This window comes from Anabrus simplex, chromosome 2 (assembly GCF_040414725.1).
Source record: "Anabrus simplex isolate iqAnaSimp1 chromosome 2, ASM4041472v1, whole genome shotgun sequence".
In the NCBI taxonomy this organism is placed as follows: Eukaryota; Metazoa; Arthropoda; class Insecta; order Orthoptera; family Tettigoniidae; genus Anabrus; species Anabrus simplex.
The window spans coordinates 1,031,615,359-1,031,635,795 of NC_090266.1; the positions used below are offsets into that span (position 1 = coordinate 1,031,615,359).

A 20,437-nucleotide genomic window follows, 5' to 3' on the forward strand; every position below is an offset into this window, starting at 1 on the left:
TCGAACCTGCACAGTTCGTATTACGAAGCGAGCGTGTTAACCATTACGCCAGGAAAACGCTCGAGTTAGGTAATATACATACAGTAATATATATCTCCTGTCCGAAAACTGAGGAAGTAGAAAAGTAAAGCCAATTTAAAATGATTTCCAAATAGATTTTGATGTTATATCCTTTTAGAGTTTCTTTACGAAAGCTTGACGTATAAAATGTGTTCCTTGCGCTACCGATGCGAGAGGCTGGTGTGACCGTTGCAACTACAGGGAAGCATTAATGTTCAAAATCCTGCAATACAATATCGATCACTGTTACAGTATACTGCTTTTATCAGTATACTAAGCTAATTTAAGTTGCATATCACCAGAAATACAGCTAATAATGTTCAACTCTCGAAACTTGCCGGGCAGGTAAAGTCTTATCGGGCCCTCGAAGTGGCCGATAAATTACGCGCCGGGTATCGACGATTTATGCTGCTGATAGCGCTACCTGGGAGTGGTCGGACGGAAACATCCTTTTACGCGGAGGGCAAATTACGCGCTACTTTACCAGTAGGTAGTAGAACCGGCCCTAACTAGCACGGTAGGGATGTATGATATTCATGTACGATTGTAATAGATGATACCCCGTTCAAAGGAATGTTAAAATGAAAGACGAGTTGCCGCCGTTCACTCTCCTATAATTGAAATAACTAGGATAACTTTATGTTGGCCACTGAGGATGGACACCCGCTGGCATGGACATGTTCAAAAGACTCGAGTTGGTTACACCAAGCTGTGACGACAAAATGTTTCATTTCAAGGACTACCCGGTACAAGGTCGATCGCCAGCTTCGTGTGCGTTGACCAGAAGATTTCGTAATTATTCCGACCTTTGATTGGAAGAGGCCAACCGAGGCTAAGGTGCACAATCAATACCATTCATAGCAACTATGGGGCAAATGAGCTAACACTACATGCACGATAAGCCGGCGAAAGTCATCCGGGTCCTAACTGGAATTCCTCGCTTCCCATAACAATTATTAGGATGCTTGGTTATGAAGGCGTTTCGAAGTATAATAGGCGCGGGAGGAGTTAGACAAACATCAATAAAAGGAACAAAGTTTAAAATCACGAGTACAATCAGAAGGCTGGAATGTCGAATTGCGTCGCGTAGAACAAGCATCACCTGTAAGTAATTTTAAACTTATTTTGAGCAAAGAGAAATGTGTATTCAGTACTTAAAAATAATACACTTTAGTGAATGTTGTGATCAGGATGGCATTCATGCCACAAAATGAAAAATGATTCTGGGGAAAGCAGGAAAACGAGCCAATTGAGTTTTCTTTATCATTGAAAGTCCGGTACGATGTACAATTTGATAATCTGAAATCAAAATAATGAAAATATGAAAAGAGCCTGTGTATCTAGAGTGTTCATTTGTTTGGTACACGGACGAATCAAGAGCAGACTTGGGGGCCAGGTTCGGGGGTGTATGGAGGCAGATCACGAACGAGTGTAAGTTTCTCTTGGTGTAAATATGCCTCAACGCACTGTCGAACCTTGGTTTGTTGTCGGTACTGGGTCACCGGGGCTTAGGAGGAAAATAAAAAGCCGACGAACTTGCTAGACAAGGATTAGCATCATGCTTAATAGCAAAATTAGCTCTTGTGATACGTAAGTTTTCCATTAGGGAAATCATCAAGTCCAGGATTGAACATCTAAAATAGTGGAAAACAACAACAGGCGTCAAACATGGGGAACTATGTATCGAAGGATCATGTAAGGAAACAACAAATACTAGTAAGTAAAGTGAAATTCAGGTAAGATTTATACCAGCACTCCTCACAAGATATGCTCCGGGCATGACGCATAACGTAAAATGAGAATTCTACAGAACAACCAAGAATGCAGACTATTCAAGGAAACAGAAAACTACCCATAATGTAATCTGTACAAACAAGTCTCTAGGCCACAAGAGGTATAACATATTCGGCAACAATCATTGAACTAAAGTCCGGCTCCATGGCTAAATGGTTCTGGCCTTTGGTCCAGAGGGTCTCGGGTTCGATTCCCGGTCGAGTAGGGGGTTTTAATCATAAATGGTTAGTGCCAATGGCTCGGGGGCTGGGTATGTGCCGTCAGGTAGGGCCCCTCATGGACGCGCAGGTCGGCTATGCGACGTCAAAGACCTGCACTCGGCCTCTTCGGAGGCCACACGCCATTGTTATTATTATTTATTATTATTATTATTGAACTAAAGGAATTAAACACACTCATTAACAGGACTGTACAAGATTACAACAAACACAGGAATAACGGACTCAAGCAAGCACCAAGAAAGTTCAGCACCGGTATATCTCATTTCTATTAATAAAACAAGAGGCCTTTTCCCAGTTAATTTAGCAGATCAAGCCATGTACTGGAAGTGACTACAGAAACTACATACATTAGAGATTACACAAAATATTGTTTGAATTCAGATCAGTTAAATGAGTCAAAATTGCTAAAATATCTTCATATTTCACACGCTCCTGCTTCACTTCTTCGGAAGAAACCAGTGTTACACTTTTTTCCTGGAGGACCAAACCTTCCTGTTTTCCAAAATAAGGAAACTGCAAACTACAGCCAAGGATTCTCTAAATTAAGCTTCACCAGATACCGACTTTCTCCTATCGCACCGCCATACCAAGGAACACAATATATATAAGTACATGAAATGGTCGATTTTCTACCATCACGGCCATAGTACCCAATATTCAATCATAAGCCTCTTTCCCATCAACCGGAATTGCCCGCCTGGTGGCCATGGTCGTTAAGGCGACAAGGTTTTGACACCGTGCTTAGCCGGTTTGAGTCCCATTGATTGAAAAAGTATCATTAAAATGTTGGCCGGCAGAGTAGATGTGGTGGCATATAATTTCTAATTACTGCTGCTGATGATAATGCTTGTTTTAAAGGGGCCTAACAAGGGTCTAATTACTGTACTCAATTCAATAATAATAATAATAATAATAATAATAATAATAATAATAATAATAATAATAATAATAATGGCTTTATGCCCTACTAATTATTTTCACAGTTTTCGGAGACGCCAAGGTGCCAGAATTTAGTCCCGCAGAAGTTCTTCTACATGCCAGTAAATCTACCGCAGTTGCAATTCAGCTCACGAGGTGTGCTCAGCGAGTAAAAATTGTAGGTGTGTGCTAACATAGGAGTTTCAATTGATCAATACAGATGTGCTATAGGCAGATGGCAGGGCAGGTGGAAAGTGAAATCAACTCAAATGGTGAAAAAATAGCTTCCACATCATGCAGATGGTATTTTCATTAGTTGTGGTGATGGTGCTACTAGTGATCAGTGGAGTGGAGTTAAATCCAGGCCCTGGGCTGTCATGGGAAGATATTAAGAAGCTCAAGGAGTTCATGCAAAAATGCCAAGTCAAGAAGACCAAGGAAATGTTAATGGAACAAAAAAATGAATTTAGGGATTTGAAGACCTTAATACAAACAGAACGTAAGAATACCAAAGAAAGTGTACTGCAGAACAAGAACGAGATAGATGAAATGAGGAAGAAAGTCCTGGATCTAGAAGAAAGGCTAAGGAACCTCGAAGAAAAGGAAATGACATGAGTGAAGGAAGAGAAGGAATATAGGAAGAGAAACAATCTATGGGCTGGTAGAAACAGAAAAAGAGAACTTTAATTATACGTTTGATAGAATACTTTCCTTAATCAGGGAGAATTTGAAGGTCGAATGTAATGAAAGTGATATCGATAATACCTTTAGATTAGGGAGCAATATGGGAAGAAGACCAGTGAAAGTATGTATGGTATCTAGTTTGAAGGCCCGAAACATTTTGGAAAGTGTAAAGAGCTTGAAGGGCACAAAAATATGGATTAAAAAAGAATTGGATCAAGAAGAAATGGACAATATGCAAACATTACGTTTTCATCAAGGGAAGCCGTGGCATTCGGGTCTAAAAACATTCATCCATGGAAACAGACTTACAACAGTGGGCAATTCCTCGAGTTAGCTACACGAGGTGGAGCATTGCCCTGATGTGTCAGCTATACGAACGCCAGTGGACTAGTGAGTGACAATAGATCTGAGTTGGCAGCTGTGTGTGACAATGAACAAAGCAGAGATAATGAACTGGATGACGTGGCACTCAAAACCAGGCATCACCAACCCAGAAAATCAACTAAAGAAGAGGGGGTCCCCAGGAGGCAAGATAACCCAGGGCAAAAAGAAGAAAAGAAACATACGCCAGCGTTAAACTTGAAAGACATTTGGGCTAAGAAAAAAAGGGTTGACAAGGTCTGAGGAAGCCAGTGGGTTGGAAGAGGAAATAGCTGGCTTCCCAAGTGGATCCATTATACGGTTGGGAAAAACCCGAATGACGAGAAGCAAGACCTTGACGATAGCAGATATACCCACGAAGAAATAGCTAGACTGGGACATGGGATTAATAAACATTGAGGGTATATTGAGCAAACTGTGAAATGAAGAAGTTAGAAATCTAATGCGAGATAGTAAGATTATTGGGATGGTAGAGACTTGGTAGCCAGGGGGGCTACAATGTACAAATACTGGGTTTTAAAGTCTGGAGTAGAACGAAACAAAAGGAGCTTGCAAGGGAGGGAGGGATATCAGTGATCGTAAACGATGCAATATGCAGTTAGGTAGAGCTATGGGAATTAGGATGTGAGGAAATTATTTGGGTAAAAATAAAGGAAATCAGAGTGGGAATTGAATTGAATGTATTGATTTTCATAGGTTTTGGTTACAACCACCCACCAGGGTCCCCGTTTGAGAAGAGAAACTTCTTTGAAGATCTTATTGATGTTGTACACCAGATTAAATTAGAAAATGAAGAAGCGGGAATAATTATAATGAGCGATATCTTCATGATTCTTGGTGTTTTAAGGGGCCTAACATCGAAGGTCATCGGCCCATGAGTGATATCAACGCAAGGGTTGGCGTAATGAGTCAATTATACGATAAAGAAATTGATGAAATATTAATAGAAGGAAGGAGAAGTAAAGACAAAGTGTGTAACAAAAATGGAGAGAAATTGTTAGAAATGTGTGCGATAGAGGAATTGTACATTTTGAAAGGCGGCTGGTTGGGGGATGAATCAGGTAACTTAACATACATAGTCTAGTCAGGAGGGAGTGCTACAGACTTGGTGCTAGCATCTAGGGAGGCTTAAGGACATTCAGGTAAAAAAATCTGAGACCGTCTCATTTCCCAGTTGCTATTCGATTACCGAGAGACGAAGGTAAACAAGAAGGAAAACAGCGTTTTAATTATGTACAGAGAAAATTAGGAAAGTACACAAGGAGTGAGGAACACTGACGAATTTAGGGACTACTACAGGGGGGGAACTTTTGAAATTTTGAAGATAGGTATTGAGAATATGATAGAGGATAATAACATAAGAATGGCTAAAAGATCAGTAGAAGTAGCTGGTAAAAAAAATGGTTCTAAGAGAAGGGAATGTGAACATATGGTATACGTCTACTGAAGAGTGTGAAGAAAAGAAAAATAAAGTGATGAAGGCATTAAAAATACACCAAAAGGAGGCATCTCAGGATTTACGAGCAGATTTTTGTAAAAAGAGGAAGGAATACAAAGATATAATGAGCGAAAATAAAAGGAACTGGCAGGCCAAAGAGGCAAAATTATTATGCAAGTACTGTAAAGAAAATTAAACAAAGAAAGTATGGAAAAGAAATAGTATAATATTCAAATATTATAAAAGCTGTAACCAAGTAAGCATATGCGATGAGGAGTGGTTAACGTATTTTAAGGGGTTGTTAAGGGGTAGACGCATGGGAAAGGAAGAAAACAGACTGGTATACTGAGACGTGGAGTTTCCTCTGCCTGTACTAGACTATGTAATAGCCACGGACGAGGTACTAGACACATTGAAAAAAGTTAAGGGAGGAAAATCAGGTGCTGTCAATGGAATTATGTATGAATTCTAGAAAGAACTGGGGAATAACAGCCAGATGCTAGAAATAACTAAAATATTCAACAAAATCTTTTATGGCAGAAAAATTCCAAGATGTTGGCAAGGAGGAGTAAGGGGGTAAGGGGGTAAGATCGAACACAAATAACTAAAGGGGTATCACCTTGTTGAATACACTTAGTAAGATTTACACTGGTATTTTAGCAAAAAGAATTATGAAATGGGCAGAAGATTACTCTATACTCTCAGTGTACCAGTCAGGATTTAAGAAAGGAATGCTATCACTAAAAACAATCGGTATGCAAAACAGTCTTAAGAAAATGACTGAATATTGCAGTATATGGAATTTGAAAATAAATATCAAGAAAACAAAAGTGATGGTTTGTAAAAGAGAAATTAAAGAGAAGCGAAAGGCGGTGGTGGTTAGAAGGTGTAGAATTAGTTTTAAATAAATTAGAATATCTAGGAATCATAACATCGAATTGGATGTGGTAGGAACAAATAAAATTGAAAGGATTGGCAGCCCTATCAAGTACAAGGTCTTTAGAGAGGAAGACGCCAAATATGGAATGCAAGCCAGACAAAAATATTTTGAACGCTTTTGTGATATCAATAACACTGTATGGTGCAGAAATACAGGATATCAAAGTAAAAAAAAAAGAATTAGATGTAATAAGTAACAAATTCTGTCAAGTAAGGGGTCTACCAGAATGCACAGAAATTGTGGAGCTAGAGGACTATGTGAAGATATCAACATCCAAGCAGATATAAGCAGGAAAGTAGTAAAATATTGGTTAAGAAGGGGAGATGGGAGGAAAATATTGAACCTAGCATACCAACACCAGATGAAACACCTAGATGATGATTATTGGGTATCGAAAGTGGAAAGTATGCTTAGATAGAATAGGAATGGGGGAATACTGGGATAGAGACTAACAGTGAAGAGAAGAGATTTCTTAAAGTAATGATTAAGTGAGGGACATGGAGAAACAGATGATTAGTGTTCTTTTGGTTTCACATTTTGCCCTATCAGAATTTTGTGAAATTATTCAAAATATGTCAATAAGGTAAGGAAGACTACCAAATAAAGAACTAAGGTGTGGTGTGGTGGTTAATGGGGTATAAGAAACAAGGGTCTGAAAGAGAAACATAATGAAAATCGTTTACTCTGTGGAGATATATTGGAAGAGGCTCATCTAATGAGAGTACGTAGGGGAAATGATGCACTGAGAACTAAATATTTTGATGATGAATATTAATGAAAAGTAGAAGGAATTTTATACAATTGCTGAATTGTTAAACTAAAAATGGATCACTCCAGGATGAATAGCAAAGCCTTTTCTGTATTTTAAGAAGCACGTGGCAGAAGGAAATGAAACGAGATTAGCACTAACTAAAAGTTTGTTACTGTTAAACAAATACTTGTGCCAGAAATAGTAAAGGTAAGACACATGGTGACGTTAAAGCAAGCATTTAAATAGTGTGATATATCTGAAAAGGTTCTTTAAATGCCTGTGAAGGCATTTTTGTGTCTTGCCTGAAAAGGTTCGACATAATACTGTATGTAGTATCTGCTGGAAAGTCGGTATTTACAATAATTTAAATTACTTCTGCTGTGAAGTAGAAGTGTGTGTTTATTGTTAGTTTGCCGCAAGGTGAGTTGTAATATTGTATGTTTGATAATGATCATTTTTGTTTTAAGTGTATAAGTAATCTAAGGTAAGATACATGTTTTCTTAGACAATATAGCATTGCTAACGTCTAGGACAAAAATTATATTTAGTATAGTTAAACAAATATAAGAGGAAAATCTAAATTGTAATGCATGTATCAAAATTGAACAAATTTCAATGAAAGAGTGCTCTCTCCCTTAATTCCGGATAATCCAGAACTAGGGGATGGACTACTCCATTCATTCTGTAAATATACCGACACAAGGCTGACGTATTTGAGCACCTTCAAATACCACCTGATTGAGCCAGGATCGAACCTGACAAGCTGGGGTCAGAAGGCCAGCACCTCAACAGTCTGAGTCATTCAGCCCGGCATGGATTAAATTCCAAAGCAATTTCCAGTGTTTGTATGGAGTACAGGCATACGATGCTGTTGATGTTGATTTGTCCGTCGGATGGAGATGTTAAGCCTTGATCAGATCCCTTCCGTTAACATTGTTAGATAGGAGTAAGCTATGTGGCGACACCGGGTTTCACGCTCTCCCTAGATCGTCATCATCATATCCAGGCGAGCCGAACATATCCTCTGACATTCCCAGCACTAAAAGCCACACGCTAAATAATGAAACATGAGTGACCGTTTAACACTTACTTTCATCTGTCTGAGGAGCTGAAAGTATGTCACTGTGTTTCTTTTTAACTTCTTCGACATTGGCCTGTATCTTCTCTATCATCTCCCGTATTTCTTCCACCTGTAAAAATAAAGAATATTTGCATTACACTTAAGAACATTGTTATACTAAAATATTTACTCTCTTTCTGTCTTTCTTGTGGTTCACATACATGGGGAACAGGGTCTTCATTTCAAAACTCCCCACCCTAAATGACTATTCCATTTTAATTTAAACAATAGACACGGATTTATATACTAAATGCATCAAAGTATAAATTGAGAGTGAAATTTAGAACTAGGGTTAATTGAACTATGTTTCACCACCGGCCACTCCCTCTCTGAAATTTCAAATGATACCAACATATATTAGTACACTAAATTTTGAAAGAGCATTCATTTAATTTGTTCTCAACTTTGTTGTTTTCTATCGTCTTAGCAACCTGAACCATTGAGTTTCTAGATCAGTACACGTGCGACAGTGGCTGGATAGAAGATTACCTGGAAAATGGATTGGTACGAAAGGTGCTCTAGAATGGCCAGCAAGATCACCATACCTGACACCTCTCAACTTTTCATTATAGACACATTTGTAATCAGTTATTTATACTCCTCCGTCTGAGAATATCCAAGAACTGAAGAATAGAATAACCAGAGAATTCTTTCGAAACTAATTATCAAAATACAGGGGTGTTGTTTGAAATTCCGAAGAGGCCGGCTGTGGGTAAGGGGATGAAACCTAAAATGAAATTAACCTTAGTTTTATACTTCCCCTCAGTATCTAACCTGACGCGCTTTTTGTTTCAATTTAATCAAAATTAAATTGACTGGAAAGTTTTCATTTCAAAACACGGTAGGCCTACGTAATTTATACAATAAATATAAAAACGAAAATTTTCGTCACTCATAAATCAGAAAGCACCTCACCGATGAATTAACGGCAGACTACATATACAGAACATTGTAAGTATACGCCGCCAAGTATACACTTGTAAACAAGTCCGTGGCACACACAGCCTAGCACGGGCTTACGCCAGATCCCAACGACTGCTGTCCAGCCAGATCGCCTTCAGATATTGGAGTATCACGTGTTGGCCTGACACACTCAACCGAAATGCTGTGTTTCCTGGACCGGGACCACAACCTCACACACCAGTCAGATCCTCAGTTGAAATCACGAGGCTGAGTAAACCCCGTTCTAGGGGTTAGACTAAGATTAAATTCTTTGGACTGGACGGACCCTTAGAATATGGACTTGGCAAAATATACTTTTATCATTTTACATTACAATACGAGTACGAAGGTAAATAACTGATTTAACTTTTGTACGAATGTGGACTGCATACGAGAACGGGGCCTTACACTACGTATGTAATTCACGAACACACACGCGCGTACGTTTTAAGCACAAGCACAACCACCACAGCCACTACGTAACGTGTTCTTACAGACAGAAGAATACGTTAAGATGCATTTTATGATAAAATAGTTAAGATTAGGAATCCGGTCACCAACATGAAAGTTAAATCTTCACATAGCTTTAAGTGGAAATGGGAAAACAGTGTTCAAATCCAAAACGCTCTTTCATCAAAGTGATTTGAAACAGGTTAAAACTGAAAGAAATTACTAAACACCACGTAATAAAATAACAGAAGTTCAAATAGACAACCATCCCTCGAAAACAAGAATGGTCCATGCATCATCATAAAAGTTTAGGGCATAATAGCCAACGTATTTACGAATTGCAACAACAAGCAAGTCTGCAGCGTATATACTGAAAGTAGATATCAGTACCTATAGGAGGCATAAGGTGTAAGGTAGATTAACTTGACATCCAAAAACCTGTAAGATTGATACAGTGAGGTGGGTGTGCGTGTACAAGGACACAAGAGGGGAGAAGGGTCATTATTCACAGCTGTAAACACTGACCATGTCTGGACGATTTCTTAAAAGGATTCGTGCCCCTTGCGCCTTATAACACTTTTTACAAAGTCACTGGATTTCGGAAGCCTGCTGTCTAGAGTTTTAATTTTTCTTTCCTGTTTATTAAGTCTCACCAGGGGACAACGAGCCGATTCACTTCGAAGTTTTAACACTTATGATCAGGATGTACTTGTAGTAACAGCGGTATCTTCGGCGATCGAACTTTTGCCAGGCTCTTTACTCTTGAAATAATTGAAAACGTTTAAAACTCTTGCCTCAACGGTTTAGGCCGATGACCTAGCTGTTAGGCCTTTTTAAACGAGCAAGCATCGTGCCTCAACGGACTGTCTTATCCCGACGAAGACATGGACATTAATTACCAGAAAAATACATTTGGCTTGTTCTATGACAGGTTTTGTAAATTCCAATCCCCGTATTACCGGAAAGATCATCCACTGTTTTCTCCCGAAGAATTTAAAAAAGCACCCATTATAGTTACAGACTGCTCTTATGATTAAGAATCTAGAAAAGAATCTCCTGTTCATATTCGATTCGAATTTCAAACATCTGAACATATTCCTGCTAACACAACAGCCTATTGTCTCGTTCAGATGATTGATGTCACCATCCACTATCGAATATCGTTACAACGAAGAATGTCTATCATTAGTGTGTGCTTCTACACCGAAGATTATGGAGTGGAAGGGAGAGAACGACCGCACATTTACGAACAATCGTCTTGACAATAAAACTGTATGTGCAAACCCGTTTCCAAGCAGCGAGACTGATACGTAACTCGTATTTACCTCTCTCAAGTGAGGCTATAAGATGTTCTATAAAAACAGAACATTACATCGGATGCAAAACTTTCTGATTCAGTGTTTGCCGCCACGTTTTCGTCTACGTACGCTAAAGGTAATCGCCCACTACACCGCGCAGCGCAGCCGAGAAGAAATTTCCGTGGTCTGCTTCTTGTGAAATGAAATGGCTTAACGCCCACTGCAGGGAGCCGCGCCGCGCCGCGCGGAACAAGCTTGTGGTATTTCCGCACCAGAAGCCCCCAGGTTTCTGGAACGGAACTTTTTCCTTTCGGCGCGCTTGTATGGGCGAGGGTAGAAGGAAGGAATAACGGAAAGAATGTGGTTTCGTGGCGTTTCGGGAGTCTTCGTGAGTCCTCGACTAGTGCCAGCACGCTCGTACCTTCACGCGGTTAGTGATATTGTGCACTGTACGCCTTTCTCGGCGAAAGGTGATATTATTTTCTTGCTCTACACACGGCTTTTTTTATTTGCTAGTTGCTTCACGTCGCACCGACACAGATAGGTCTTATGGCGACGATGGGACAGGAAAGGGCTAGGAGTGGAAAGGAAGCGGCCGTGGCCTTAATTAAGGTACAGCCCCAGCATTTGCCTGGTGTGAAAATGGGAAACCACGGAAAACAATTTTTAGGGCTGCCGACAGTGGGGTTCGAACGTACTATCTCCCGAACACTAGATACTGGCCGCACTTAAGCGACTGCAGCTATCGAACTCAGTACACACGGCTTAACTAGGTTCAATAGTTCATAGAATTTTTCTTGGGACATACGAAAGCAGTGGGAAAATTTACTTCGGTCCTTTAGTAGATCAGGAAATAAATGGTGAAACTCTCCGTATGTTTCCCTTTTCTCATAAATGTTGTGGACCCAAACTTTTCTTTCGCGTTTTTCTTCTTCCTCATTTGCAAATATCGCAACCGCAAATAATAAGTCCTCCTCGGAACTGGAACTCATTTCTGTGTGAGCTGCACTTCCCCAACTGGAGAGAGGCGGCGCGTTGAGGTGTGCTGTATGGGCGAAGTCTCGGAAAATGGCCCGTGGAATGTTCCACAAGCTTGTTCCGCGCGGCGCGGCGCGGTTCCCTGCAGTGGGCGATTACCTTAATCCCTACGTGCATGCTCTTTTGGGACATGCTACCCCTCCACAGTAAGATGTCAAGCGATGTAGCTGCATGCAGACGCTGTCAACCGATTTACAAGCACCGAGGTGAAAATGGTATCGATTCGGATCGACCTAAGTGTACGGCCACACTTGCGTTTTTTCCCGCAGCGTGACTGCGGGAAAACACGCGCTAAAAATGCACCACACTGACTTTAATGGGACTGGCCACACTTGCGGGAAAAAGACGCAGCGGGACAAGAGACAAGGCGCGTCTTCAAGGTCGCCCGCTCGAGAATGGGCCGGGGTCCATTTTCTTTGCGTGTTTCACGCTCTCCCGCTCAGCAGTGCCTGGCCACACTTGCAGGAAGAAGACGCTGCGGTTTTGTTCGTGAAAAACTTAGGAGAATGTTAGACAGTGAACTGATAATTTTGGAGGTACAAAGGTACCCATGCCTTAACGACATCTTAATGTCAATGCGAGTTTTTCTTCCTCAGGAATACATTCCCGCAGCCTTGTGTTTCTTTCGCTGATAGCATTTTTCAACATACAGAAAAGCAGTTCAAATAAGGTCACGGACAATCTGTAATACTCAAATTATCTTGGTTGTCTTTTAGTTTATAGTGTAGGAGCACAAATTGTCCATTTGATGACCTGTCACTTAATACAGGATGGATCCAATGTTTTGTTTGACGCTGACGACGGCGAAGTACAACCAAGCACATAAAACAACAACGGAATTATTATTTAAAAATCGAATGCCTTCTATATGAAGAGCAATGGCGATGTTTTGCTACTCACAATATACAACCAAAACCAAACCCCATTGCACTAAAGCCCTTGAAGTGCCTTGGCCTACCAAGCGACCGCTGCTCAGCCCGAAGGCCTGCAAATGACGAGGTGTCGTGGTCAGTACGACGACTCCTCTCGGCCGTTATTCTGCGCTTTCTAGACCGGGGCCGCTATCTCACCGTCAGATAGCTCCTCAATTCTAATCACGTAGGCTGACTAGACCACGAACCAGCCCTCAGGTCCAGGTAAAAATTCCTGACCTGGCCGGGATTGTGGTGGTGATGATTGTTTTAAGAGAAAGTACAACTAGGCAACCATCCTCCATATAACACTAATCAGAGGGAAAAATGGAAGGGATCCAACACTTCGAAAAATGAATATATCGGCCAAAGGAAGACAAGGGCCACGAAGGACGTGAAAATGAAAGACTCCGTAGCCCTCGCAAACCTCATAGCGTCGGGGTCGAAAAAGAACAAGAGTTGACGAAGAGAGGTCGAATAGGATAGATGAAAGTCAGGAGCCTGGCACAAGTAAGTGGAAGCAATCCCAGGACTCAGCTAAGGGCCCCGTGGTCGCCAACCCACGCTCCGGAGTTCAAACCCTCTGGGTCCCCTTTTAGTCGCCTCTTACGACAGGCAGGGGATACCGTGGGTGTTATTCTACCGCCCCCACCCACAGGGGAGCCTGGCCGGGAATCGAACCCGGGGCCTCCAGGTAAGAGGCAGGCACGCTACTCCTACACCACAGGGCCGGCATCACAATATACAACACTAATATAATCATGCCGTACAAACACGCAAGTGTGGCCACGTGTTGTCGTCAAGTTGGTGAAAAACACGCAAAAATCCAGCGTGAACAAACCGCAAGTGTGGCCACCCCCCTCGCAGGTCGTCCAGCTGCGTGAAAAACACGCAGTCCCGCTGCGGGAAAACACGCAAGTGTGGCCGTAGCCTAATCCGATGATAGTGAACTGCAGAGAGTGTATATGTGAACTTGAATCTATATTTGCTATAATTGATGAATCTAACGGAAACAGGACAAGTGAATCTCACCGTAAGTAGGATGCATGGTAAAAACAACAGCTTCTTTACAAAACATGACATAGATAATATATTTATAAAACTTAAATTCGTAAACAATAAATATTTTCTTAAATTTCAATGTTGCAGGGGCTTCAGTTTTTCGGGTATGCCACCTCTTCGCAGTAAGATGCCAAGGAACATAACCCTGTCAACATTACACGGATTGTAGTAAAACCGGTAATAGTTTACAGTGGGTCACCTTAATATCCGGATAACACAGATAATGGAATGTTTCCTGACAATGCGTTCGCAAACAAATTTATATACAACAAACACACGTCCAACAATTTATGAGTATATACCCCACGTATCACAACAAAATTAAACGTCAAGCGAATTGGTGAAGTGTTCTGATAGTGATAGAAAAGGAAATCATGAGATACTACGCGTCACTTTATTATTCGGACACATCGTCGATACTCCATTTGCACGTGACTACCTTACCTAATTGCGGCACGGGAGAAACGTAAGGAGTTTCCCCTCAACTTCACTGCAGAAACACTTTTGAACAGCGCCGACTGCTTATTCTCCACGATGCAAAGCGGCGTAGTTGCAAGGATATTGCGCAAATATTGTGTATGAGTAAGAGTACTGCCAATGACACTGTACAGCGATTTAAAGAAGAGGACAGGATTGCGTCCATACCGTACTGAAAAAGCTAACCGATCAAGGAGAGAGACTTCTCTTAGGAAAAATAGGGAACGATCCTAAACTGAATGTGCCACAACGTGCGTTAGAAGAGGAAGCTGGCAAATCAGTGCACCCTCAAACTGCACGCACGACTCTTCGAAAGGCCAGATTTAACGAGAGGTTGTCGAGGATAAAGCCATTTATCAGTGAAGTGAACCGAAGGAAAATACTGAAGTTTGCCTTTCAATATGTACACAAGGACACAGAAAGGTGGAAACTTGTGTTATTTTGTGATGGGAGCAAATTTAATATTTATGGATGGGATGGGAGGAGAATGACTTGGTGAAAACCAAATGATGAATTAAAACCGCAACATTTGCAACTAACTGTAAACATGGAGGTGGGAATGCAACGGTATGGGTGTGCTTTTCGTCTGCTGGAGTAGGTGAAATGTCGTTTATCGAACATACAATGGACCATAAACAGTATCTATCCATCCTGAATCAGAATTTACACCAAAGTGAAACAAAGCTTGGGATAAGATACATTTTTCATTTCTATCAAGATAATGATCCCAAGCATAAAGCGTGGAAAGTCCGAATGTGGCTGTTGTTGAACTGCCTAAAGATCCTTGAAACTCCACCCCAGATCCCAGATCTCAATCCCATTGTGAATTTATGGAGTGAACTTGACAAGAGTGAAGAATTCCAGAATAACATCAAAGAAAGGACTGCAAAGAGAACTGATACAAGAACGGGCTAATATTAGCCCTAAGGACACGGAAAAGTTAGTTTGTTCTATGCCACAACAACTGAAAGCCGTGGCAATGCCACCAAGTACTAGATTGATTTGAGTTCCATGTTATGCTACAGTTTCGGCCGTTATGATCCTTGTGTCCAAATATTAAAGTGGTTTTGTTATGTGATAAAGTGACGACTTTTATCTACATGTCATTTTTGTTCTGAGACACTCTTATTATTATGTTATATTGGAAACATTGGTGTTTTGTGTTGTCAAACTTTCTTTCCTGTATGTGTCAAGAAAATACAAATATAATGTACAGATTTTTTTCATGTCATATGGTGTCTGAATATTAAGGTGACTCACTGTATATAATTTTGTAAATAATTACACAATATTTCGTTAAATTTAAATTATTGTACTTATTTCATTCCCCTCACCTCCTCTCAGCTAACACGTTTTCCTAGTAGTCACCGTTTTATTTCTAAGATGCACGCTACACATTTAGTCTTCTACACATCACATATACGCTATTTGCCTACTTGGCTCAAGTGGATACGAAGCAGTAATTAATTACATCACCCAAGCTGCACAAGGTTCGCATCATTAATGCAGGAGCATATTTTATTTCTTCGAACACAATATTAAAAAGAATCCTTCACAAGACAGTCTAGAGAGCTAACAGAGCGTCTGTCAACGAACATGTCCGAACATGCATAACCATTGCATCCTTACCCCGTGTGGAATTATGTGAAATTAATTTCATGTATAATGCAAATTCTTATTCCCGAATGCAGTTTCAAATCCGAGCGACAGTCATACCACCTCGTAGAATCGTTGAACCAGGGGGCACGCTTACAGTAAAGATTTCTTGTGTTACGGCCAAAAAAAGCCTGGAACACCCCTGCACGTTTTCGCCAGCTTCACAACATTCTCATGAGAAACCATCTTTCTCTTTATCTACTGCGCATTTCCCAAAGAAAGAAAAACGAAATTATGCAAGGAGGACAGAGATATGACTCCCCTAAAATGGACTGCTCCATGTCCACCAATCATACATTCAGATGTCAACTGTTCGTCCATTCAGGCCAAGACCGACCAGTATTTCACGGCACAGGCGACAATTAAACGCAAGTTCGAGTCCTCAAACAGTTCCGTAAAATAATTTGCAATTTTGCGTCATTCCGAAAAGGTAACAGTGAAAGGAAATGCATAATTTCACCAAGTGCGTCGTTATGACACTTCGGGACCAAGGCTACAACCAGATTTGGAAAGATGGCGTTAAGATTCTGTGTGTCTGCGGAACTAAATAATTCAACTCAAGCGCTTAAATTTCAAGATGGCCGTTGCGACTGAATATGAAAATAGTGTTGCGCCAATATTTTGACTGAAATAAGCTCGGGTGTGAGCCATCGAACGAGTGACACGGCAAAAACAACTACGTTAAGTCCCTGCTTTAGCGCATAAGGAAATAGTTCCAGACACCCTCAAAACTACGAGCGGGACGGAACCCAGCGTCAGTCGTCGAAGCTTTACTCCGGAGATTTAAGTTACTGATCGTCTTTACTCAGACATGTCCGTTGTGCAGTTGTGACCAGTGCGATCCGATATTCAAGTGTACTCACTGTCGTTGGATGTCAATCTCATCTGACAAGTAAACAGTACTGCACTTGTCCAAATTTAAGGCACTTAGCCATGCGTCATACGCAGAGCCACTACAGTTAAAGACGGAAGGTACGCTTGGCAACGCTGTATCTGTCAAGCGGAGGCCGAGAGAAAAGGAGGCGTGTCCGAGTTTGAATGACTTCACCCATATGCACTACATTTAGACTAACAAAGTGCTTATGATAAATGCATAATCTTTGTAAAATTATACTAGGAAACACACATCAGCAAATGCATTCACTGAAGTTAGAAATACACATTTTACATGAAAAAAACCAAAACACTTCAAGAACGTACTCACAAGCTCATTATTGTGGAGCGTTGCTAGCTTCCTCCGCTTAATGTTTTTATCCTCCCTGCAGACATAACTCCTGTTCTTCATCTGTTTTCTATAATTATTTAACATGACATTGGAAAATGTAGACAAACAGTCTATCAGACCATTATCATCACAACCACAATGACCACGTTCAAACCAGAACTACAGATTTTCCATCTCTTCCTAAAGCAGCACTGGATAGAGAGATTGATTGTTTAAAGGGGCCTAACATCGAGGTCATTGGCCCCCTAATGATACGAAATGAGACGAAATGAAATGACAACTTAAAGAGTCCCAAATCCTCCACTGACCAGAATTCAAAGCGTTAGGACGAAGAATGGATGGATGGATATGAATTTAAAACGATCAGTGGATCCGACCCACAGTGCCTCACATGCACAGAAGCTAGCACAAAACAATAGTATTACTGACCAAGGGACTGCTTCTATAGCACGATGGTGAATCGATTATGCTTATAGGCGAAACGGGTCAAAAATCTAGGTCACCGGCCCCTCATTATGGTATTTATCACTAGGAAAGTAGAACCATGCTATGTATAGTGTTGCGGTACTAATCAAAAGTAGCGGAGACTCGCGATATTTCACACATTATGGTACAATTCACAGGTAGTGTAATGCGCATATGTAACACAGACCTATGGTGTTTCGCGCATTGCGGCGCTATTTACAGGCAACGCAAACCTATGGCGTTCCTCACATAAGTAGACTAACCAGAGGGACTCTTACTATCCCGTGGAATGCCTCACGTAGTGGGAACTGAGCACAGGTGAGGCAGAACCCACCTCCTGATTCACACATTGTCACTAATAATCGCAAACCTATTGCGTAACTAACACAGTGGTACTACGCGCAAGTAAATTTGCGACCCATCGTGTTCCCTGCGTGATGGTAAATTTTACAAGTAGTCTCATGGTTCTAATTGGATCATCCCTCGGTCGCCCCTTTTAGTCGCCTCTTACGACAGGCTGGGGATACCATGGGTGTATTCTTCCTCCGCGTCCCCCACCCAGAAGGGAGGGTTGTGTTTGGTCTACAAGATGTATTGTATTTCCCTCAAGTCCGCCGGGAAGCCGGTTACGTCCGCCGCCCCCCCCAACCCCCATCTGGGACGCGCCACGTGGAAGTATCACCTCTCCCCCTGCCACGCCAGCGTAGTAGGTTCGTGGTGAATAGAGAGAAAAGGCATTCCTTATTTCCTTATGATTTTTACAATCCAGGCAGTCTTCCTTGTAGTCTTCACATACCAACAAGGTAAATATTCCTGTCACTGTTACGCGCGCGCACACACACACACACACACACACACACACACACACACACACACACACACACACACACACACACACACACACACACACACACACACACACACACACACACACACACACACACACACACACACACACACACACACACTCTCTCTCTCTCTCTCTCTCTCTCTCTCTCTCTCTCTCGGCACCACTAACATAACACACCTCCCTCTAGTTCTTCAAAATAGGGGTTACTGTTTCATTCCTCTCCTGGAGTCCTCAACATGTGTCACAGCTTATCCTTCTGGAAATTGTTCTTACTGCATACTCTTAAAATACCCACCAAAAATTCACATGATAAAAGTGAGTAACTTCTTTATTACTTTCATATTAGGCCTGATCTCATTTGTCTTGATGGAATCAGACATGTTTAACTGACTACAGCCGAATTGCACTTTTCCATACCACCACCATCACTGCAAGCCTACACCACCCTTAATCCTAATTTTAATCTCACGTACTAGGACTTAAATTGTAGTAACATTGTAGTTACAACCAATATGGTATTGAAACTGACCAAACCTTCTAAGTTATCACTTTGAAATTTACCTAACAGTAAATTATTTGCTTTCACAGTTTTAAATGGAAAATATTGAGTAACACCTCTTCTTTTTTTCCGTCTTACTAATAAAAAGTCCTTATACAGTTGTGTAACTCTTGTTTAGTTAAACAGTGAATAAACCCTGTTTAAGCGTTTTACATTTTTCTTACTAATGAACGAGGTATACGCATTGTATTACTGTACAGCACGTATACACTCGTTCCAAGGTGTAGGAATCTCTTCCTGCAGTTCACTGACGTATTTCGCACGTTCACCGCCTTTATGATCGCTTCTGCTGGTTATTTACGAGCAAAAGGCAGTGGCTACACTAAGTGAGACAGCTGGAAATTAGCTTATACTGATATCAACATTTCTTCAGCTTGGTTGTGTAATGAACGAAAAAAAAAATTGGAATGGCTTAAGAAAAGATCAATGGCTCCTAACTGGGATAGTACGGAAAAAGTAAGCAATTGAAATTGAATCGGCGAGTTGGGTACACATTCCAATATCCTTACTTTTCAGGAGAAAGGGAAAACTGGTTTGTAGCTTAAAAGAAAGGTTTGATCAAAAAAAGTTCTATTAGGCATTTATACATCATATTTCTCCGTATTCAACTACAAAGTATGGAAATCATATTACGTATGGTTTTCAAGTTATGCCATTTTTTATCTCGAGGAATATGTCCCCTTTTACAGGTACTCAAATTTGAGAAAGATCTTTGTAGGGGCAGATAATGTATAATAAACTCGCAATATCAAAAGTCTATTAAGCAGTAACACATTATTACACAAAAATACGCCCAACCATCATTTATTTTATAGTTATTGTCATTCCGTCTCTTTAAAGTGTTTTACTTTATGAAGATGTCTAGCCTCCATAACCTGTGAATAGTGTATGTCTTCTATGTTTAAAATATCGTGAAGATAATCAACGTTATCGTCCATTCTTTCAATGTTAAATAGATGAATATTTCACCACGGTTATATTACTGTAGACAATAAATACCACGAAAATAAACTGCTCACTCGTTTCTTTTTCCGCTACTCGCTGCTACACAACGCTTATACAAGGGTCTTTTTTTTTTTTTGCTAGGGGTTTTACGTCGCACCGACACAGATAGGTTTTATGGCGACGATGGGATAGGAATGGCCTAGGAGTTGGAAGGAAGCGGCCGTGGCCTTAAGGTACAGCCCCAGCATTTGC

The 20,437-nt window shown here is 40.9% G+C and overlaps 1 protein-coding gene across 2 annotated transcripts in view; it reads right to left on the reverse strand.

Annotated features, from left to right (window-relative positions):
- Window positions 1–20,437, reverse strand: part of Syx1A (Syntaxin 1A) — a 612,912-nt gene that overhangs the window by 500,081 nt on the left and 92,394 nt on the right. For both annotated transcript variants that reach the window (XM_067139643.2, XM_067139644.2), the window contains exon 3: window positions 8,278–8,377. In XM_067139643.2, coding sequence (XP_066995744.1) covers window positions 8,278–8,377 — 100 coding nt within the window. The remainder of the gene's footprint in view (window positions 1–8,277; window positions 8,378–20,437) is intronic.